General features: G+C 38.4%; 1 protein-coding gene across 2 annotated transcripts in view; it reads left to right on the top strand.

Annotated features, from left to right (window-relative positions):
* sgcd (sarcoglycan, delta (dystrophin-associated glycoprotein)) overlaps window positions 1–19,624 on the top strand; it is a 368,829-nt gene that overhangs the window by 192,003 nt on the left and 157,202 nt on the right. For both annotated transcript variants that reach the window (XM_059990538.1, XM_059990539.1), the window contains exon 2: window positions 14,626–14,814. In XM_059990538.1, the coding sequence (XP_059846521.1) occupies window positions 14,626–14,814 (189 nt within the window). The remainder of the gene's footprint in view (window positions 1–14,625; window positions 14,815–19,624) is intronic.

The following is a 19,624-nucleotide window of genomic DNA, read 5'->3' as shown; positions in this document are numbered from 1 at the left end:
ATGCTGAGGAATTTAAAGGTGATGACTCTCTACACCTGTAATCCCATGATGAGGACTGGCTCATGGACCTCTGGTTTCCACCTCCTGTAGTCATTAATCAGCTCTTTGGCTTTAGTGATGTTGTGTGAGAGGTTGATAACAATAATGTCATCAGAAAACTTATTGGAGCATTGGAGCAGTGCTTAGCCACAGTTATAAGTGCAAAATGAGTAGAGCAGGGGTTAGTCACAAAGTCTTGTGGTGCACCTTTGCTGATGGTTATTGTGGAAGAGATATTGTTACCAATCCAAACTGACTGGGGACTGCAATGTCTAAATCTTTTTAGCTCTGTGATTAGCTTTGTGGGGTTAATAGTGTTGAATTCAGACAAGTAGTCAATGAAGAGCATCCTGATGTATGCATCTTCACTGTCCATACCTTCCAGGGTTGAGAGAAGAATGAATGAAATGGCATTGAGCTGTTGACTTCTTGTGACAGTATGCAGATTGGAGTGGATCCGAGTTATTCCTCAAGCAAGAGTTGATAGGTTTCATCACCAGCTTCTCAAAACACTTCATCACAGTGATTCTTCCAGTGGAAGGGATACCTCATCCCTTGCACAGCTAAGTTCTCTTTCTCCAAAGGCTGCCAACGCAACTCTGCCCTGGCAGAGTTCAGCAAGTTCTGTGAGACAAGCGCTTTCAAAGTAAATTTATTATCAAAGTACATATAAATCACAATGAACAACTCTTAGAATGATTTTCTTAGGGGCATATACTCAATAAATCTATAACTGAGTAATAACCAAAATAGAATCAATGAAAGATCAGGCAGTGTGCAAAAGATAACAAACTGTGCAAATACAGAAAGAAAGAAATTATGTTAATAATTAAATAAGCAATATATATTGAGGGCATGGGATGAGGGAAGCGTCCTTGAAAGTGAGTCCTTAGATTGTGGGAACATGTCAATGATAGGGCAAGTGAAGCTGAGTAACGTTATCCCCTCTGGTTCAAGAGCCTGATGGTTGACGGGTAGGAACTGTTCCTGAGACTGTGGTGTGAGTCTGGAGATTCCTTTACCTTCTTCCTGATGGAAGCAACAAGAAGAGAGTCTGGCTTGGTGTTGGGGTTCTCTGATGATAGTTGCTGCTTTCCTGAGACAATTCTCCATGTAGATGTGCTCATTGGTGGGAAGGACTTTACCTGTGATGGACTATAAGACTATAAGGCATAGGAGCAGAATTTGGCCATCAGGCCCATAGAATCTGTTCCGCCATTCAATCATGATTGATCCTTTTTTTTTCTCTCTCCTCCTCAACCCCAGTTCCCGGCCTTCTCCCCATAACCTTTGATGCCAAGGACTGGCAGGTAGAATATAATGTAGGGAAGTGTATGTTCATGCACTTTGGTAGAAGGAATAAGTGCTTAGACTATCTTCTATAATGGGGAGAAAAGCGAAATCAGTGTTTTGAGAGTCCTCTCTAAAGCTTAACTAACAGGCTGAGTCAGTGGTAAGGAAGACAATTGCAATGTTAGCATTCATTTCAAGAGAACAAGAGTATAAGAGCAAGGTGTATTGCTAAGACTTTATAATGCATTGGTCAGACTGTACTTGGAGTATTGTGTACAGTTTTGAGTCCTGTATCTAATAAAAGATATGTTGGCACTGCAGATGGTCTGGAAGAGTTTCATGAGAATGATTCTGGGAATGAAAGGGTTAATGTATAAGATCCATTTGATGGCTCTGGGCCTGTACTCACTGGAGTTTAGAGGAATGAGGGGATATCTCATGGAAACCTATCAAATATTGAAAGGCCTAGAAGACATTTGTGATGAATAACACAACTCCGAGACATTTGTAGTAGACACCAATAATTTAGTGCTTCCATATGGATATCACAAAGCTGATGACATTTTCATGGGAAATATTGACATTAGCATAAAATTGAGATCTTTGCTTAAAAAATAATTCTATGCATCAGGCAAAACAGCCACCTTTTCACTTCTTCAAACCTTCCCTCAGTTGGAGAGGGAGATTACAATTATTGTTCATCCTCTAAATAATTTAGATTTGGGATTAGAGTGGACTGCCAGGCTAAACTTACAGCAGACTGAATATATAGTGGGAGTTGGTGGCTCCAAGAGATGCATTCTATGTAAGAATATATTTCTGACAAAACCCTTTTGAAATATGACTCTGAAATACCCACAAAATTCAAATCACTGACTAATCCTAAATGCTTTTGATGGAATAATCCCAATCCTTATTTGTTCAGTCTGATCTGGGAGCCAAAACTCAATGCAGTGGAAAGATGAAGCAAAATGAAGTATTCAAAATGCTTAGTAAGATAGATAATTTTAAAAGAACTGTAAATTTTCAAACATGAATCCTTCATTAGAATTGGAACAGAGAACACATGTCTGACAATATTTTTTATGTTTCTACACAAATTACTAGTGCCAGTGATACTCTTTGAACTTTATTCTCCTTACTTGGAAGTGGCTGTAAGAGTCTGCTAGCACATTCGGATCTCTTCTAAATGCCAAGAATGATCTGTTTTTAAACATACATCAGCAATTTTGTTTCCCCTAATTCGCCATGTTGGGAAGTTTAAAATCATTGAATATTTGTTAAACATTACATGGAAATAATCAAATCTCCCAAAGAAATTCACCATATATTTCTGAATCTTCATTTTAGAAATGGAAAACCTACAAGTAAATCTCTATTGGCATAAAACATTCTAAACAGTGTGACCGTGTAGAGTTCTGCACTTGTATATCCCTTATCAGTTTATAATCTTCAAGGATTTCATACTTTGCGTTGCCCTGCCCTACTCACAAAATTTACTGTCTACTACCAGTGCACATCTAAATCTAGCAGATGTTTAAGAACTGTGCTGGGGTGATGCATGGCTTCAAAGAACTTAATTACAATATAATTACAATATAATAAAGAGCTGCAAGATGTTCAGACTGTACTGCTGATTCTCATTTGTAGAATAGTACAGAACAGGAAGAGGCCCTTTGGCCCAAGAAATCTGTGCAAATCCAAGCTAATTCCATTTGATTAATATCCCCCTATTGATGTGACTATTCTGTCTTGGAACATGGTTCAAGTACCTACCACTCTATGTTAGAAATTTCCTTCATAAATCTTTAAACTTTCCCCCACAATCCCGAAACCTATGCCATTTACAATTTGACATTTTGCACCCAGGGAAAAGGACTCTAATTATCTACCTTGTCTCTGCCTCTCATAATGTCAAATACTTTTATCAGGTTACCCCTCAGCCTCCAGTGATCGAGGGAGAACAATCCCAGCTTGCCCAACCACTCTCATAGCAAATACTCTCCAAGCAGGCCGCACTCTCTCTAAAGACACTGTCCAAATTGGACATTGTCTAAATTTTTACAGCTAATGTTATTGTTCTAGGTCAGAAGGTCAGAATCTTGTGGCCACTGGAGATCTGAATAAGAAATTGAAAACCCTGAAAATACCCATTAGGTCAGGCAGAAGTTGTGGAATGAAACACAGAATCATCGTGTTAGGGCATAAAAATTTGTCATTAGAACTGAAAAATTAGTGACAAGTTTTAAATTGCAGAGGAAAAGGGGAGGGGATAAAGGCTAACAGTGAGGCTTTGTGATGGGGTACAATGCACAAAGGTAAGGTGAACAAATGCACGGGAAGACAATTACCAAAAAGTCCCCAGCCAAGTTTCACACCATCCTGACATGGATTTCTAGAGTCAGAGTGCTATGCAGCACAAATACAGGCCTTTCAGCCCAACTGTTCCATGAAGATGTCAATCCTTCATTGTAATTTGGTCTCAATTGTGAAATTCCCTCACCAAAAGCACAGTAGAGATACCATAAGAACTGCAGCAGTTCAAGATGGCAGCTCACCATCATTGCTTTGAGGCTGTTAGGAATGGTCAATAAATACTGACTCTACCTATAACACCCAGATACCAAAAATCACAAAAAAAAAGTCTGAGGATGAATTTCATCCTCAAAGCAGCATTGTTTGGGATAGGTAAAGGTCTTCGCTCTCCAAGGCCATATATGTTCTTCAATATAATCCTGACTATGTGCTCATGCAAAGGTTTCCTCATGGTTAAGAATAAAATGATGACTATAGATCGGAATGGGTTAAATTCTCAGCACTGTTTTTATAAATGTGGATTTGATTCACTTAAAGTATTTTTGCAGAACAATGGTGATTTATTCAAACTTCCTGCAAAACACTATTATTATGTTGTGACAACCAATTAAAATGAGCATCAGCAAAGGGTGGTTCCTAGAAATGTTTTTTTTTTCTGGGTGAGGAGGATGCTGTATATGTGCAGCTGCACAATCCCTGGTGACAGAGAGCTGCAATGGCTTAGTAGCCCATTCTTAAACTACCTACACTGTTAGGAATGCTAGAAAGTAACCATTATCCCAAAGGGGGCAAGTTGAAAGTGGATAGTGAAATTGGAAAAGGAAACAGAAAATACTGAAAAAGATGTAAAGTCAAGTGTCATCAAGGGAATTAAATGAAATTATGTTTCATGTGTAAACCTTTTTGCTTAGACTTTCCCTAAGAGCTGATCATTTTCAGAGTAAGACCTGGCTGACTTGGGTGTGTGGGTCAAAAATCAAGTTATCCAATCACAGCATCTCTTAGTCAGGTCCAGCAAGGGTTGTTAATAATAGACAGGACAACACATACTTATATGGAATCTATTTGATGAAGCTATGTAGCAACCACACTACGACCAGCAGACACAAATAATTATTTTCCCCAAGCAGTAAGACTGATTAACACCTCCACATGGTAACACACCCTACCTTAGCCTCCACTGCTGCCACTTTATTGTTTCCTGTCAAAATCACCTTATGCACAGACAGTCCTATACCTAGCATCTCTTTATGTACATAAAATCAATTTCTGTATGTAAGTTATCTTATGTATTATAATTATTGTGTTTTTTTATATTGTGTTCTCTATCTTATTGTGGGTTTTTTTGCGCTGCAACAGATCTGGAGTATCAATTATTTTGTTCTCCTTTACACTTGTGTACCAGAAATGATTTTAGACAATCTTGAGAACAGAGAATTGAGAATTAGCCATCCTGGGAGAAAAGAGTATGGGAAGCCATTTCTTTGATTTTCAATCCAGGCACCTGGCCCATAAGGCTTCACGGTCTGTCTTTGTGTTGAAGTGGGCAGCACAGTGGCATAATTTTTAGCATAACACTATTACAGCGCCAGTGAACTGGGTTCAGTTCCCACTGCTGTCTGTATGGAGTTTGTATGTTCTGTGACTATGTGGACTTTCTCTGGGTGGATAACATATCCCATTTGACATGAAAGAAATCTGATAGAAAATTGATAACACATCAGAAAAAGCTGTCAGAGCTCTGGGCATCTGGAGTTTTAATGGAGCAGAAAGGGTGGGGGGGGGGGAGGTTGGGGAAGAAACATCCAGGGAAAAGAGGGAGTAAAAGCAATGTAAGCAAAGGAAAATAGGAAATAGTACACACTAGTATGCAGAACAATGAGCAAATACAATGAAAGCAAACAAAATAAAATAATATAAAATAACATGCTGTGAAGCTTGTTGAATGGGTACAGGGAGCGTGTCCCAAGACAATGTGGAACATGAATATTGTGCAGTTGAAGTAGTAATTATGCATGTAGAGAGGAGATGAATTGGCTAATAAGAGATGAGAAAATTTAGAATGTGGTAAAAAAGCTATTACACAGGAATAACTTGGGTAAGTGAGATCCCCTGCAAATCTGAGTTAAGGAGAGTGTGGGGTAGAGACCCCTTGGTCTGGGATCTAGCATAGCTTAGTTGTATAGAGTAATTACAATTTGTTCTTCTCTTGTACAATACAAAGCTGTTAACTGGCTTTATTGAACCAGTGAATTGTATGTTTTATAATCCATCTGTTTATGACTTTCTAAATCAGGAGCATCCTTTATTAAAAGGCAATTCAGTTTTTGTTTTCCCGTTCCCTCAAGGGCTCATCAAGCAGCTGGGCCCTGTAGATAGAAAACATTACAAATTTGATCATTTCGTGAGGATTTTGTGACACTGGAGGCTGCAGGAGGGATTTTCACTTTTGTTCAATGCCTTTTGATTAGAGAGGGTGAAGAAAGTCAGATTCATTTTCTAAATCAATATGCAGCAGACCCCTTCAGAAAATAAATGCATGCAAACTTTGGAAGAAAGTTGGTCATGATGTTTTTGAAATCCATACGGCCAGAGACAGAAGAGACTGCAAATGTTGGAGAATGGAGCAGGAAACTATCAGTGGAGGAATTCGGGGGGTGGGGGGTGGGGGGTATGTTGAACAGCATTTCCTGGGGATAGTGGGGGAGGAATTGTTGAAGTTTCTTTACAATGTTGGGTGAAATTGGGGAAGGCTTTTGGCATTGATTTGGCCCCTCAATGCTCTGCTGAGGTGTTAGCAGTGGTAGGAGAGAGAAAACACGGATGAAGTAATTGAGGACAGTGTTTCTCTGTTTACTTTGGAAAACCAAAAACTTGCAGAAAAACAGTACATCCAAACACATCATAAATTTACTTCGAACTCTGAACTTTTGTTCTTGCCTCAGTTGGTATCAAAATTGCAGTGGTGGGAGGGGAACAATCTAAAATGCCAAATGATGAAAATCTGAAATTCCTCACAATCAGAAAAACACTCGACCCATTGTATCTAATACACGGAGGAATGTAAATCACACACAATCTTACTGCAATTTGCTAGCATTTCTGTATTGAAGAATGCTGGGCCATAATTTACCCTTTGGACCATTTTAGGTTGGACAGGCAAGGACATGAATCAGTAACTTACTCTCTAAGTAGCAGTCCTGACAAAGGGTCTCGGCCCGAAACGTTGACTGTTCATTTCCATGGATGCTGCCTGACCTGCTGAGTTCCTCCAGCTTGTTGTATGTGTTGTTAGTCTAACACGCTTGCATCACCACTAACCTAGGCTGCATTACTGCTGCTGTTTGTAAGGAATTTGTACATTCTCCCTGTGATCGTTTCTTCAGCTTCCTTCAGCTTCTCCGAAGACATATGGGTTAGTAGGTTATTTGGTCACATGGGTGTAACTGGGTGGCATGGGCTTGGTGGGCCAGAAGGGTCTGTTACTGTGCTGTATCTCTGAATAAAAAGTAAATAACTAAATAAAAAGAACAAATTTCCATCTATTTTAACTCTGAATCCTATTTCATTTCTTTCTGACCTCCCCATTCCATGCACAAGGATTGGAGAAAAGGATGCTTCATATATGTTTACAGGAAATGGATTGGCAATTATTATCCATCTGTAACTACCATTGGAAAAGTGGAAGGTTTGTCTATCTAGCAAGAGGCATCAATGAGCCACTTCTTGTAGGGAATGAGGGGGGCCGGGGAGATAAGTTTAAGAAGATTGTAGACAACACAAAGAAAATGTTGATTACCTTTCACATCAGTGTAATTGTGAAGAATATAGTGTGATAATTATTACATTTCTTTTTGTAGATGGCGAAGTCTCTGGAACCCTTTACCTTGTGTATTGTGAAGGTTAAATCATTGCTAATACTTAATGAGAAAGTGCTAAATGTTTAAAAGGTCGGAGAATTGAGGGGTGTAAATAACTGATACAAGAGAAGATGAACTGTGCAGCCTTGATCATTTGAATCATAGGTAGACCTGAGGGATTGAGTGGCCTATCCCACTTCTGTTTTCTTACATTTTGCTTAATGCATGCTTCTGGAAACCATTTGATTGTGATTGATTTCAACACCAGGAAAAATCAGATAGTTTCTGCAATAAATAACTCACTCACAATGCCGGCAAAACTTACAAATATCTTTGCTGGTGCATACCTACAGTATATGCAGAAACTCCGAAGTCTAAATACAGCTGAATATGTGAAATCCTTAAATATTGCAAATTTACTGAATTAGAAATTGTCGCCTATAGTAATATGTCAATTTGCAAAATTTCATTAGCAAATGACAACACTGTAGATAACCTGAATATCAGGCCTTTTTAATGAAGTGAGAAAAGTTGTTCTCTTTCCTTTGGAACTTTCTCTTTTTTGGATATTCCAAAGAAATTTACTATCAACGTGTAACTTTCGGAATTGCAGCTAAAATCAATGTTTGCTAATACACTCAGGTAGATTTCACAAGCAAGAAATGTGACCATTCTGTATTGCACCTAATGGAAATAAAATGTTGCAGATTGTTTCCACAAGATTTTTGCAGCTTTCTAGCTGGGCAATGAAGGGATGTTCCTTTAATAGATTGTAAATATAGGATTAGGGAAGGAGCATGTAAAACAGTAGTATTGACTGGTAATTCAATTCCATGTTGTTCTCTAGCTACCAGTAGTTTTGTCATCTTGTTTGCAAAATTGCAAGCTGTGGTAACATTTTATATGGAATGAACTCCATCCACTCGTAACAGGTTGTTTTTTTTCTCTATATGCAATGCGTACATATCAGAGTTCCAATAATCTCTGTCCAATTATATTGAAGTCCTGATGGTTTAACACCTTGTTCACTGAGAGCTTGCTCTCATGTTCCCTACAACTCACCTAAGTTCCAAGTTCCTTTTCACAAATTGGGCCCTTGCTTCTGTGCTCCATTCAGTACATAGAGGCTCGATTTCCCACGATTCCTTCCATCAGTATGGGCCCAGTTTTCATAGTCCCTATAACTCACTTGGGGCCCTGGTTGCAACAATTCCTCTCGATCACCTAGTGTTATTCTCCATGTCCAATTGAAACTTACCTGGTTTGTCTTCTATGATCCCTTTAAATTTAACAGGTTTACTGAAAATGTTATTATTCTGTAAAATCTCTAAAAATAAGTGAATTAAAAGTGTACTAAAGATTGAATAAATCTTTATGTGAGATGGTGAGCCCAGCATCAGTATGCAGCATTAACAGTTTTACTGCAGTTTACTTCATGTCCAAGCTAGTTGATGTTGGTCTTGAAATCAGATAAATTGCCTCACAGTCCTGCATCCCTTATGAAAACTTAAGCATCAAGGATCAACTTCATTCACCATATACATTTACAATAAAAAGAAATTTGTTATGATGCGTAACAAAAAAGAACATTCAACAGTTATAAACAATAAGGAAGTACAGTATATTCTGGTTAACTGGGACACACCAGAACCAGTAGATTTTGGCCCAATTAGCTGACGTTTCATGGAAGTAGTAAAAAAGTATAAAAAAGACAAACTGAGTAACAAATTATGTATTTAAATGAAATACAGAATAAATCAGAACCAATTGAATTACAGTACTATAAAACTCTGTATTAGTTCCTAATCATTATCCACAGAGTAATTCATCCTGTGTACGCTGCAGTTTCTTTTGACAGTCAATGAACAAAATCAGCGCAGCACCTAGTGCAAATAATGGACTAACTTCGTACAACGCTTTCAATGATTGCAACCTCCAAGTCTTCATTCTCTTTGTAAAATTTCAAGATGATTGTTGATATCTTCAAATTCTTCATAGGTCCTAACTTGTTGATGCAGTGAAATTGTTTCATTCTTACTCCCAGGCGCTCCTGGCATCCTGAATGCTTGAAAGCACAGCAAGCAAAATAGTTCTGAATGGTCTTACTGCTTATTTCTTGCCAATTATCGGTGACAAAAATCACTGCTTTTTGAAGAATCACATGCAACTGATGTTACTTTACAATTGCTCGCTCCAGGCAAAGTGTAGTTTCCAATGGCCACAAAAGTGCACAAACTGACACTAGTTAGAAACCGTTCAGCAACTGTCTTCTGAACCAATTAAGCAACATAGTGTCCCAAATAAATGAAGGGGATCCTGGATATTTTTTGATTCGTTTTTGTTCTTTAAGAGTTGTCACAAAAAACTCCCTGTCCCGATTAACTAATGGACCAATTAACCCAAATCTATTGTATATGAAAATAAGTTAAAGTATGGATATGGAATAAAATAGGTATGAATACAGTACATAAATGCTAGCATGTATTTAGAATGGAAACAGCATTATAAAAAGTGGTTTCAAGTTTTTACAATGCAGTGCCGTGACTGAGGTAATAGATAGAGAGGGGTGGGGGCTCACTAAGATGATTGATCATATTAACTGCCTGGAAGAAGAAACTTTTAAGATGGTGTGAAGTTTTTGTTTTATTAGCCTTATAGTACATTCCAGAAGGGGGCTTTTGTAAAATGCAGTTTGTAGGGTGTGTTACTGTCAACATAGATTTTGCTTGCCCACTTCTTTGCCCTGGATACATATAAATCCCACTGCAATTGGAGACTGCATTCAATGACAATAATAAATCCCCACTGCCTTACAATTAGGTGATCATAATTAGCCAAAAAGATACTAGAAAAAAATTGGAAAATTGGAAAATTATATACATTTGTTGACCTGCATCGATGGTGGACTGCAGCCAATGATAAAGTCAAATCTCCATTGCTTTACAGTTAGGTGATCATAATTAGCAAGAAATTAGTAGAAAAAAATTAAAATTGCAATTAATAGACATTTGTTTAGGAGAGGTTACAGGAACAAAGCTAGAAACTGAAGCTGGATGTGGGAGGCACAATGGATAAGTTCACTGATGGCACAAAAGTAGAAGATAGAGTATGGAACCACAAAGCACAGGAGCAGGCGCTACAGCCCACCACGAATACACCAACTGCATTGCCTGTCTCACTGGTTTAATCTCACCTTCTCCATTTGTGGATGAATGAGAAAGTGATAACCAGGTTTACTTCACAATGATGAGAAGAGCCAAAACATTTCCTGGTGAGGAAAGTGTTGAAAGGACAATAAGAGGTTTCAATTGTTTACTTTTGGATATTTATTTTTTGTAATTAATGTAGCACCTCAGTATCAACATATTAGGGTTATACTGCCAAGACATTTAATCCCAACCACCTACTAAAAGTCTTGGTTTTCAAACTATATTTTTCTCTTCTCTAATTCTATTTTTGCCTCTTTTTTGATTCAAAATAGATGATTATTTTGCAGTCACTTAAGTGGTATCTTCCTCTCCAAAGTCATCCTCTTTTCTCTCCACCATTACAGCTTTTTATAATCTCATTTAAACCATTTTTGTATTGATGTCATTAAAATGCATTAGTTAAACTAAAAGTCAAACATGAATGCTAACTGTATGAATGTAGTCAACAGTATTATAATGCAGAGTCACATTTTAGAAGAAAAACAACTGTGGAAAACATCATTTGGAATCAACTGGAGTTAATTGTTTTTTTGATCTAATTTGGACTAGGTTGCTTCTACATTAGAATGGTCACATGAAAGACAAGATGTTGCGTACAACGATTCTTAAACATGCACTGCAGTCTGATTTCCAATTAACCTTTACTTTGTGCTGGAGATGTAAGGGGCATGACACTGGACCATTTATACTGTGAAACAAAATGAGTGATTCAACATGTCGCAGAATGAATATTGAATCCACGGTTATCACCTTCATCTTCCTGAGTGCAGCAGACAGCAATTTCATCAAATACTTTCTTTACAATGACACAAATCGTGCATCATCAGGGTGAACCATGTCTTATGTTACTTATGCAAATTATCACCTTGATGGAACTGCTGCATGAATTTTCTTTCTTTGCCAAAAAGAAAGGTTTACTAGATTTTTTCTTACATTATTCCCTGTATTTCAGTGAGGCCATCCTAATATTAGCCTTTCAGTTCCTTCTTAACTTACCTCTTCTGTATAATTCCCTGTGATTCCACCCTCATCCAAAATCAGAACATTCCATTCCTCTCTAATCTAGTGATCTTTTCAACTGTGTGCTGTGTGTTCAAGCAGTATTGCTATCACTTAAATTTTTGATGGATGTTTTTTGTAAGTAAAATCATTTTGCCCTTTAAAAAAATGGAATAATGTTGAGGGGTAGGAGGGGGATGTGATGCTGCAAAGTGAAAATTATATTTGACATTTTATACAAATTTTGTTTAGAGTTTGTTGAAGTTTAGCTTGTTCTAATTCATCTTTTTCTATGATCAATACTCTTAAAAGGGAATACATTGGGAGTTCTGCATTTTATTCAAATAATGTTTGAAGTTTAATAATGTATGTATTTGTTCAATTGCTTCATTTTTGTGCTTCAGTTATTCAAATATGCTCTGGAAAATAAATATAAAAATAGGTTGAAATGTTTGTTTTGGTCCTTATCGCACAAGCAGTTGTAGTTGATTTAAGAAAACAATTATGCAGTAAATAAGTGCTGCCGTTATGTTAAGCAACACCCTCAAAACATTCAAGTTAACAATCTTTACTGCATATGAAATTTCGTCAGAGTTCCATTTTAATGTAGGAAGGCAAATTAATTCTTATCAGATGAAATGAAAATGAAAGAATATATATTTTAATTGATCTAAGCTGATAAGAATCCACTGTGAGTTGACACTGCAGTCTAATTTTATATAAAATAAATCACTTGACAAGAATGCAAAACCTGTAGGTTAAATATTGTGACTGTTATAAAGCTGTTAATGTTCCAAGTTGCTCATACTGATTGTTAGAAAGGTTCACTGGTGCTGAGGAGTTCCAGAAGCAAAAAGATTCAGGACAGGGATGGGCTCTGATGACTCAGCAGTATTTTAAAAGAACACAAGAAATGGTGGTAAAGACGGACTATAATAATACAAATTCTAGAATCTGAGAGAATTAGGTAAGAAAATCTATGATTCTAAAAGCAAAGTCTAATTCTTCAACAGAATCTTTAAGCATCATTTTACAACAACAGTCTGTAGTCTTTGGAAAGAGCCTTTGACTGAAACTGTAGCATAATTTCCCAATAATTTTAAGATACTGTGATGACTGCATACTTGCTTTCAAATGATGTGCATAAAATCAATCCCAGTATCTTACAGAACTTCAGCCTGACAAGAAAATTAACTAATCATCGTCTATTCTGAGCAAGAATAATGGTGACTCTATGTAGTCTTGTTGGTTTGATGTAAAGCTGATTATATTTGATGAACTGTGCTGATTATGCTGTTTGAACTGAGTGCCAGCTTAGGGCAACTGAGTAAGTCACAGAGTTGAATCGTGTAAGGATTGTAGTTTGATTTGCAAATGAAAGAATATTTCTGAGGAAATCTGGAAAGTGAGTTTCTATTGACTGAAATTGAAAGGGAAATTTGTGACTCAGAAGGTCATCATTGTATCCATGAATTCAAAGAAAAATCAGCTTTTTGGGTTTCCCCTATTTCTCAGCACTTGATGTCCAGCTCAGTAGGTCTTCATGTCCTCATCCTATTAAATCAAGGATAAATTCTGCCTCCACCCCTCTTTCAGCAGTGATTTCCAGACCTTAATGCTTTTTAACCCAAATGAGAATTGGTGGTGGTAGTTTTGCAGGTAGACAGATAATAGAATCTGAAACTCTGAGTTACAAAACAGTATTAATTACCTTGTGGCATTAATTTGCAAGGAGAAATATCACCATCAGAAAGATAATAATAGCAGAATTTGCTCTTGATGAACAATTCATTTGCTCTTATAACTAATGACCAAACCTTACAAATATTTACAGTCTGATAATTCATGTGAATTTTCATGTTGTAGGATGCATTATCAGAAGCATTTTAATTTTTTGCCAAAAATGGCATTTAAACTCAAGAGTTCCTCTAAGTCGGGAGGAGGCACATGAGAGGAATGCCTAGAAATTGTACTCTGTACACTTTAGGATGACCTATTATAGTGCTACAGAAAGCAGTGCTGCCAAATCCTTAAATGCAAAAAAAAAACTGCGTAATTCAGTTATCCTTTCTTTAAGATATCATTATCAGGCTTGATCTCTTTTAAGTGTGTTAAGACTGAACCCACATATTGCACTGAATCTCCCTCAGATACAAATAGAATCCAGAGTACATATTGTATTGTACATTTGGAATGATATATGTATAACTCAAAAATGGGGGGATGAAGTGATGACGCTGCGGCAAAGAGTTGTTCATGAAGATAAAGCAAAGCAAGTAAAATTGCCAGTCGTTGCATAAAAACAATTTCAGTGGGGCAGCAACAGAAGCAATTTCATATTGGGAGCCTCAGAATACTTTACACATGGGTTAATGAAGGAAATCCAGTTATCTTTTATTTAATAAAGTGTATTTTTTTTACATTTTCAATGTCTATTGTTTTGTTGGTGTTTTATATTGTAAGAACAAGAAAAACCAACAAGGCCTTTTAAAGGACATTCAGTTCATCAAACCATTCTATCATTCAATGAGATCATAGCTGTCATGTACCTCAACTTATCCTCACTATCAAAAACTAAGTGAACTTCACCTTTTCAATACCCTACCATATACAGTCTATTTGACCATTCAATATAAGTGAACATTCTTCCTGAAAATCATGACTATAAGGATGGAGATGAAAAGTTAACCTCATACATGGAGAGCCCATATGAATAGGTGGAATACAGATTTTATAATTCACTAAACCTTGACTTGTACGTGATCCCATCAATGTACTGTTGGATAGGCCAGATCAGGATTTAATCCATAGTCTGGATAATAATAATGTGATAAGTCTTGACGATTAATATTGGTTTCATGGAGAAACTGTTCACTCCTGTTATATTAATAACCTTTTTTGTTATTCAGATGACACAGGAACAGTACTTGACTCAACGAAACAACATTCAGACCTCAGAAAACCAGTATGTCTACAAAGTTGGGATTTACGGCTGGCGAAAGCGGTGCCTTTATTTGTTTGTCCTCCTCTTGATGATTCTGCTGTTGGTGAATCTTGCTTTGACAATATGGATCCTGAAAGTCATGAATTTTACAAAAGTAAGTAGCAACATTGAAAATTATTTCTTTTTTTATATGAAAACTATGTAAAGTGATTACATTTGAATACTGGCAATTAAAAATGATCAATTCAAGAAATGTTGATTTTTTTTCATTATGAACAATTCAGTCTGCTGTGGCTAAAACACAAGTGACTAGGACAGTATTTGTTCATGGGCTATGATATATGGACTCTGTTGTCAAAGGGTTTGGTGTTGCTTTTGTTGATTTCTGAGGACCAACCTTTTGCACCTCAGTCCACAGTCACAAATCAAAACTGACTTAGCTGGACTGATAATTGGATCAGGGGATTCTGGTGGCCTCTCTGTCCTTGATAATCTCTCTTTTGTCCCTTCTCAGTGAGGTGGGTTTATAGGCATTTGATTTAGTAGTGAACATTTAGAGGTCCTGTTCACTTTTATTTCATCATCTATTCTTTAGGTCACATGTTTCCTACTGGACCTCAGTCTTCAGGTGACTACAAAGCTGATTCTTTTGTCCTGAGTTGTATACTCCAGTTCGAGAATTACTTGCTATTGTAATTAAGTGGCACTGAATTTCATCAAACCTGTCCTGGAGGTTACTGGTACGGAAATCAGATGTCTCTTCATGGAAACTAAATGTGGTGCCTTGACCTCTAGATCTCCTGTTCCATAAGGCACTGGAGCAGAATTAGGCCATTTGGCCCATTGAATCTGCTCCACCTGCCACCATGGCTGAATGTTCCATGGGTGTCACATTGTTTGTGAGGTGTTGTCTGAGATTTTAAACATTGATTTTTAGGTGACAACATTCCTGATAACTCTCTTATTTTCTAGCCAGGAGGATGGAAGGAACATAACAAATTAAATGGTAGTCAATGCAGCAGTCATCAGCGTAGGTGCTGTCTGGTAGGGTACAGACGATGCTAACATCCTGTTTGGATAAGAATGTAAAATAACATGGAGTCATAGAGCTCTATGCCTGTCAATCTGAACTCATGCTTTTTAACTTGCATTTGACTCATGTTCCTCTAAACCCTTTCTATTCCTGTACCTGTCCAAATGTCTTTTAACCATATTAATTTTACCTGCCTCTACAGCTACTCGGGTGGCTAGTTCCATATACTTCTCAGTAACTTGATGGATTGAGTTTTTTGATGAGTTGACGAGGGCAATTGTTGAAGGTAGAGCTGTGGATGTTGTCTACATGGATTTTAGTAAGGTGTCTGACAATGCCCCTCATGGAAGGCTCATCCAGAAGATTAAGATGTATGGGATCCATAGTGAATTAGCTGTTTGGATTCAGAACTGGCTTACCCATAGTAGAAATAGAGTAGTGGTCGAAAGGACTTGTTCTAGCTGGAGGTCTGTGATTAGTGGTGTTCTACGGGGATCTGTACTGGAACCCATTCTGTTTGTGATGTATATAAATGAACTGGATAAAAATGTAGATAGTTGGATTAGTAGGTTTGAAGATTATATGAAGATTGGTAATGTTGTGGATAGCGTGAAAGACTAGCATAGAATAGAGCAGGATATAGATCAATTTTAGATATGGGCAGAGAAATGGCAGATGAAACTTAACCCAGAAAAACACGAAGTGTTGCACCTAGGTGGGTCAAATGTGAAGAGATAGTGCACTGTTAAGGGCAAGACCATTAAGAGTGTTGATGAGCATAGAAATCTTGTGGCCCAAGTTCATAGTTCCCTGAACAGGATGATAGGGTGGTTACGAAGGTGTTTGGTATGTTTGCCTTATTAGTTGAGGCATTGAGTTTAAAAGTCACGAAGTTATGTTGTCGCTTTAAAAAAAAACTCTAGCTCGGCAGCAACTGGAATATTGCATTCAGTTCTGGTCGCTCCATTATATGAAGGATGGCGAGGCTTTGGAGAGGGGGCAGCAGAGGTTTACCAGGATGCTGCCAAGATTAGAGGGCATGCGCTGTAACAAGAGTTTGGATAAATTTGGGTTGTATTCTCTAGAGAGGGTCTGAGAATCCTGAGGAGAGATCTGATAGAGGTTTGTAAGATTATGAGAGAAATAGGGTAGACAGATAGCATCTTTTTCCCAGGGTTGAGATGTCCAAGAGGGCATGCATTTAAGGTGAGAGGGGGTAATTTAACAGGAGATGTGAGAGGCAAGTCTTGTACACAGAGAGTGGTGAGTGCCTGAAACGTTCTGCTGAAGGAAATTGTAGGGGCAGATACATTAGAGACTTCTAAGAGATGCTTAGATACACAGATGAATGTGAGGGAAATAGAAGGATAAGGACACTTTGTAGGCAGAACAGATTAGTTTATTTGGCCTTTTAATTATTAATTTAATTGGTTTGGCACAACTTGAGGGCAGAAGGGCAAATTCCTGTGCTGTACTGCTCTAAACCCACGACCATCTGTGTAACATGTGCTCATGTCTGGAATGGGGATCTTTCCATGAGGCCGGGTGTGTTTTCACTGACGAAACAGGGTGTTATTGAAGACAAAGCTATACTCCAAGTATCTTCTCACTCTGTTGTAGCTGGCTTTCCCTTCCCTTTCTTTGCCATTTTCCAGAGGATTGCATGTATTTTTGCTCTGTCCTTGAAGTTATCCAGGACCGTCAGTTTGTCTCGCAGTTCAAACAGATCATCCTTGGCCTCACCTGTAGCTTTTTAAACTATTGTCTATTGTGGTAATGATGCTAATGACCTGGTTTCTCCTCAGAGAGAACATGAGGATTATGAGACATTTCTTATTCCACACTAGAGTTACTAAGATGTCATTTTGGAAACCAAACCTACCACATAAGGCAAAGTTTATTCTGCAGTTTGCACAAGCAGAAGTAATCACAACCTTCTGCTGTGAGTCTCAGACCCATTTCGTATCAAGATTGGAAGGTCCATGTTCAAATACCTGAACACCATAGTAGTATTCAGACACCCAACCCCTAACCTCCCACCCTCACTCTCCCTCAGTCACCACCCTTTACTCATTGGACCCTTTCTTTCTTCCCTTCCCCAGGCACCCATCCTAATTTTTTCTCAGCACTCCCCCCCTGGCACGCTAGCATGGTGGTTAGCACAACACTTTAGGGTACAGGAGACATGAGTTCAATTTCTGCCACTGTCTGTAAGGAGTTTGTACATCCTCTCCATGACTGTGTGGGTTTCCTCTGGATGCTCCAGTTTCCTCCCATAGTCCAAAACAGTACTATTTGGTAGATTAATCGGTCATTGTAAATTAACCCATGATTAGGCTCAGATGAAGCCGGGGGTTGCTGGGCGGCACGGCTTGAAGAATTGGAAGGGCCTATTCTGCACTTTATCTCAATAAATAAATAATTTCAGAGCTTCTTTTGGTCCTGTGCAGTAGCCATATCCCTCCCCACCAATACCAGACAGTGATGCAGCCTGTCAGAATGCTCTCCATGGTACATTTATAGAAGTTTTTAAGTGTATTTGTTGACATACCAAATCTCTTCAAACTCCTAATGAAGTACAGTCACTGTTTTGTCTTCTTTATAACTGCATCTATATGTTGGGACGAGGTTAGGTCCTCAGAGATCTTGACACCCAGGAACTTGAAACTGTTCACACTCTCCACTTCTGATCCCTCTATGAGGATTGGCACGTGTCCCTTCATCTTACCATTCCTGAAGTCCACAATCAACTCTTCCTTGTTACTGGTGCTGAGTGCCAGGTTGCTGCTGTGACACCACTCCACTAGTTGGCGTATCTCACTCCTGTACACTCTCTTGTCTCCATCTGAGATTCTACCAAAAATGGTTGTATCATCAGCAAATTCATAGATGATATTTGAGCTGTGCCTAGCCACACAGTCATGGGTATAGAGAGAGTAGAACAGTGGGCTAAGCACACACCCCTAAGGTGCGCCAGTGTTGATTGTCAGTGAGGAGGAGATGTTATCACCAATCCGCACAGACTGTGGTTTTCCAGTTAGGAAGTCAAGAATACAATTGCAGAGGGAGGTACAGAGGCCCAGGTTCTATAACTTCTCAATCAGGATTGTGGAAATGATGGCATTAAATGCTGAGCTATAGTCCATGAACAGCATCCTGATATAGGTGTTTGTGTTGTCCAGGTGGTCTAAGGCCTGTGGAGAGCCATTGAGATTGCATCAGCCATTGACCATGCCTTAATGACTATCGCCCTGAACATCTGTTGCAGCAGGAGCCTGGCGATAGGCAAATTGCAATGAGTCCAGGTCCTTCCTGCGACAGGTGGTCAGTCTAGTCATGACTAATCTCTCAAAGCATTTCATTACTGCGGATGTGAGTGCTACCGGGCAATAGTCATTAAGGCATCTCATGTTATTCTTCTTAGGCATTGGTATAATTGTTGTCTTTTTGAAGCAAGTGGGAACTTTCACCTGTAACAGTGAGAAGTTGAAAATATCCTTGAATACTCCAGCCAGTTGGTCGGCACAGGTTTTTAGAGCCTTACCAAGTACTCCATCGGGACCTTTCGCCTCGCGAGGGTTCACCCTCTTTAAAGACAGCCTAACGTGGGCCTCTGAGACAGAGGTCACAGGATCATCAGGCGCAACAGGGATCTTCACAGCTGTAGTTGTATTCTCCCTTTTAAAATGTGCATAGAAGGCATTGAGTTTATCTGGTAGTGAAGCACTGCTGCCATTCATGCTATTGGGTTTTGCTTTGTAGGAAGTAATGTCTCTTACCACCCACAATCTCACTATTCCTCTCTGCCATCTCAGTAAATTAATTCCATTCATCCTCGAACAAAGTTCTCCCCGTCTCTTCCGTCACTCTCAAGTCTTGAGAAAAACATTAGGGGGTAAAAAAGAAAAATTGCATAGTTTTGACCGAAGCT

Source organism: Hypanus sabinus, chromosome 15 (assembly GCF_030144855.1).
Source record: "Hypanus sabinus isolate sHypSab1 chromosome 15, sHypSab1.hap1, whole genome shotgun sequence".
Classification (NCBI taxonomy): domain Eukaryota; kingdom Metazoa; phylum Chordata; class Chondrichthyes; order Myliobatiformes; family Dasyatidae; genus Hypanus; species Hypanus sabinus.
Note: the sequence above shows the minus strand (reverse complement) of the source record. Positions and strands in the feature narration are given on the sequence as shown.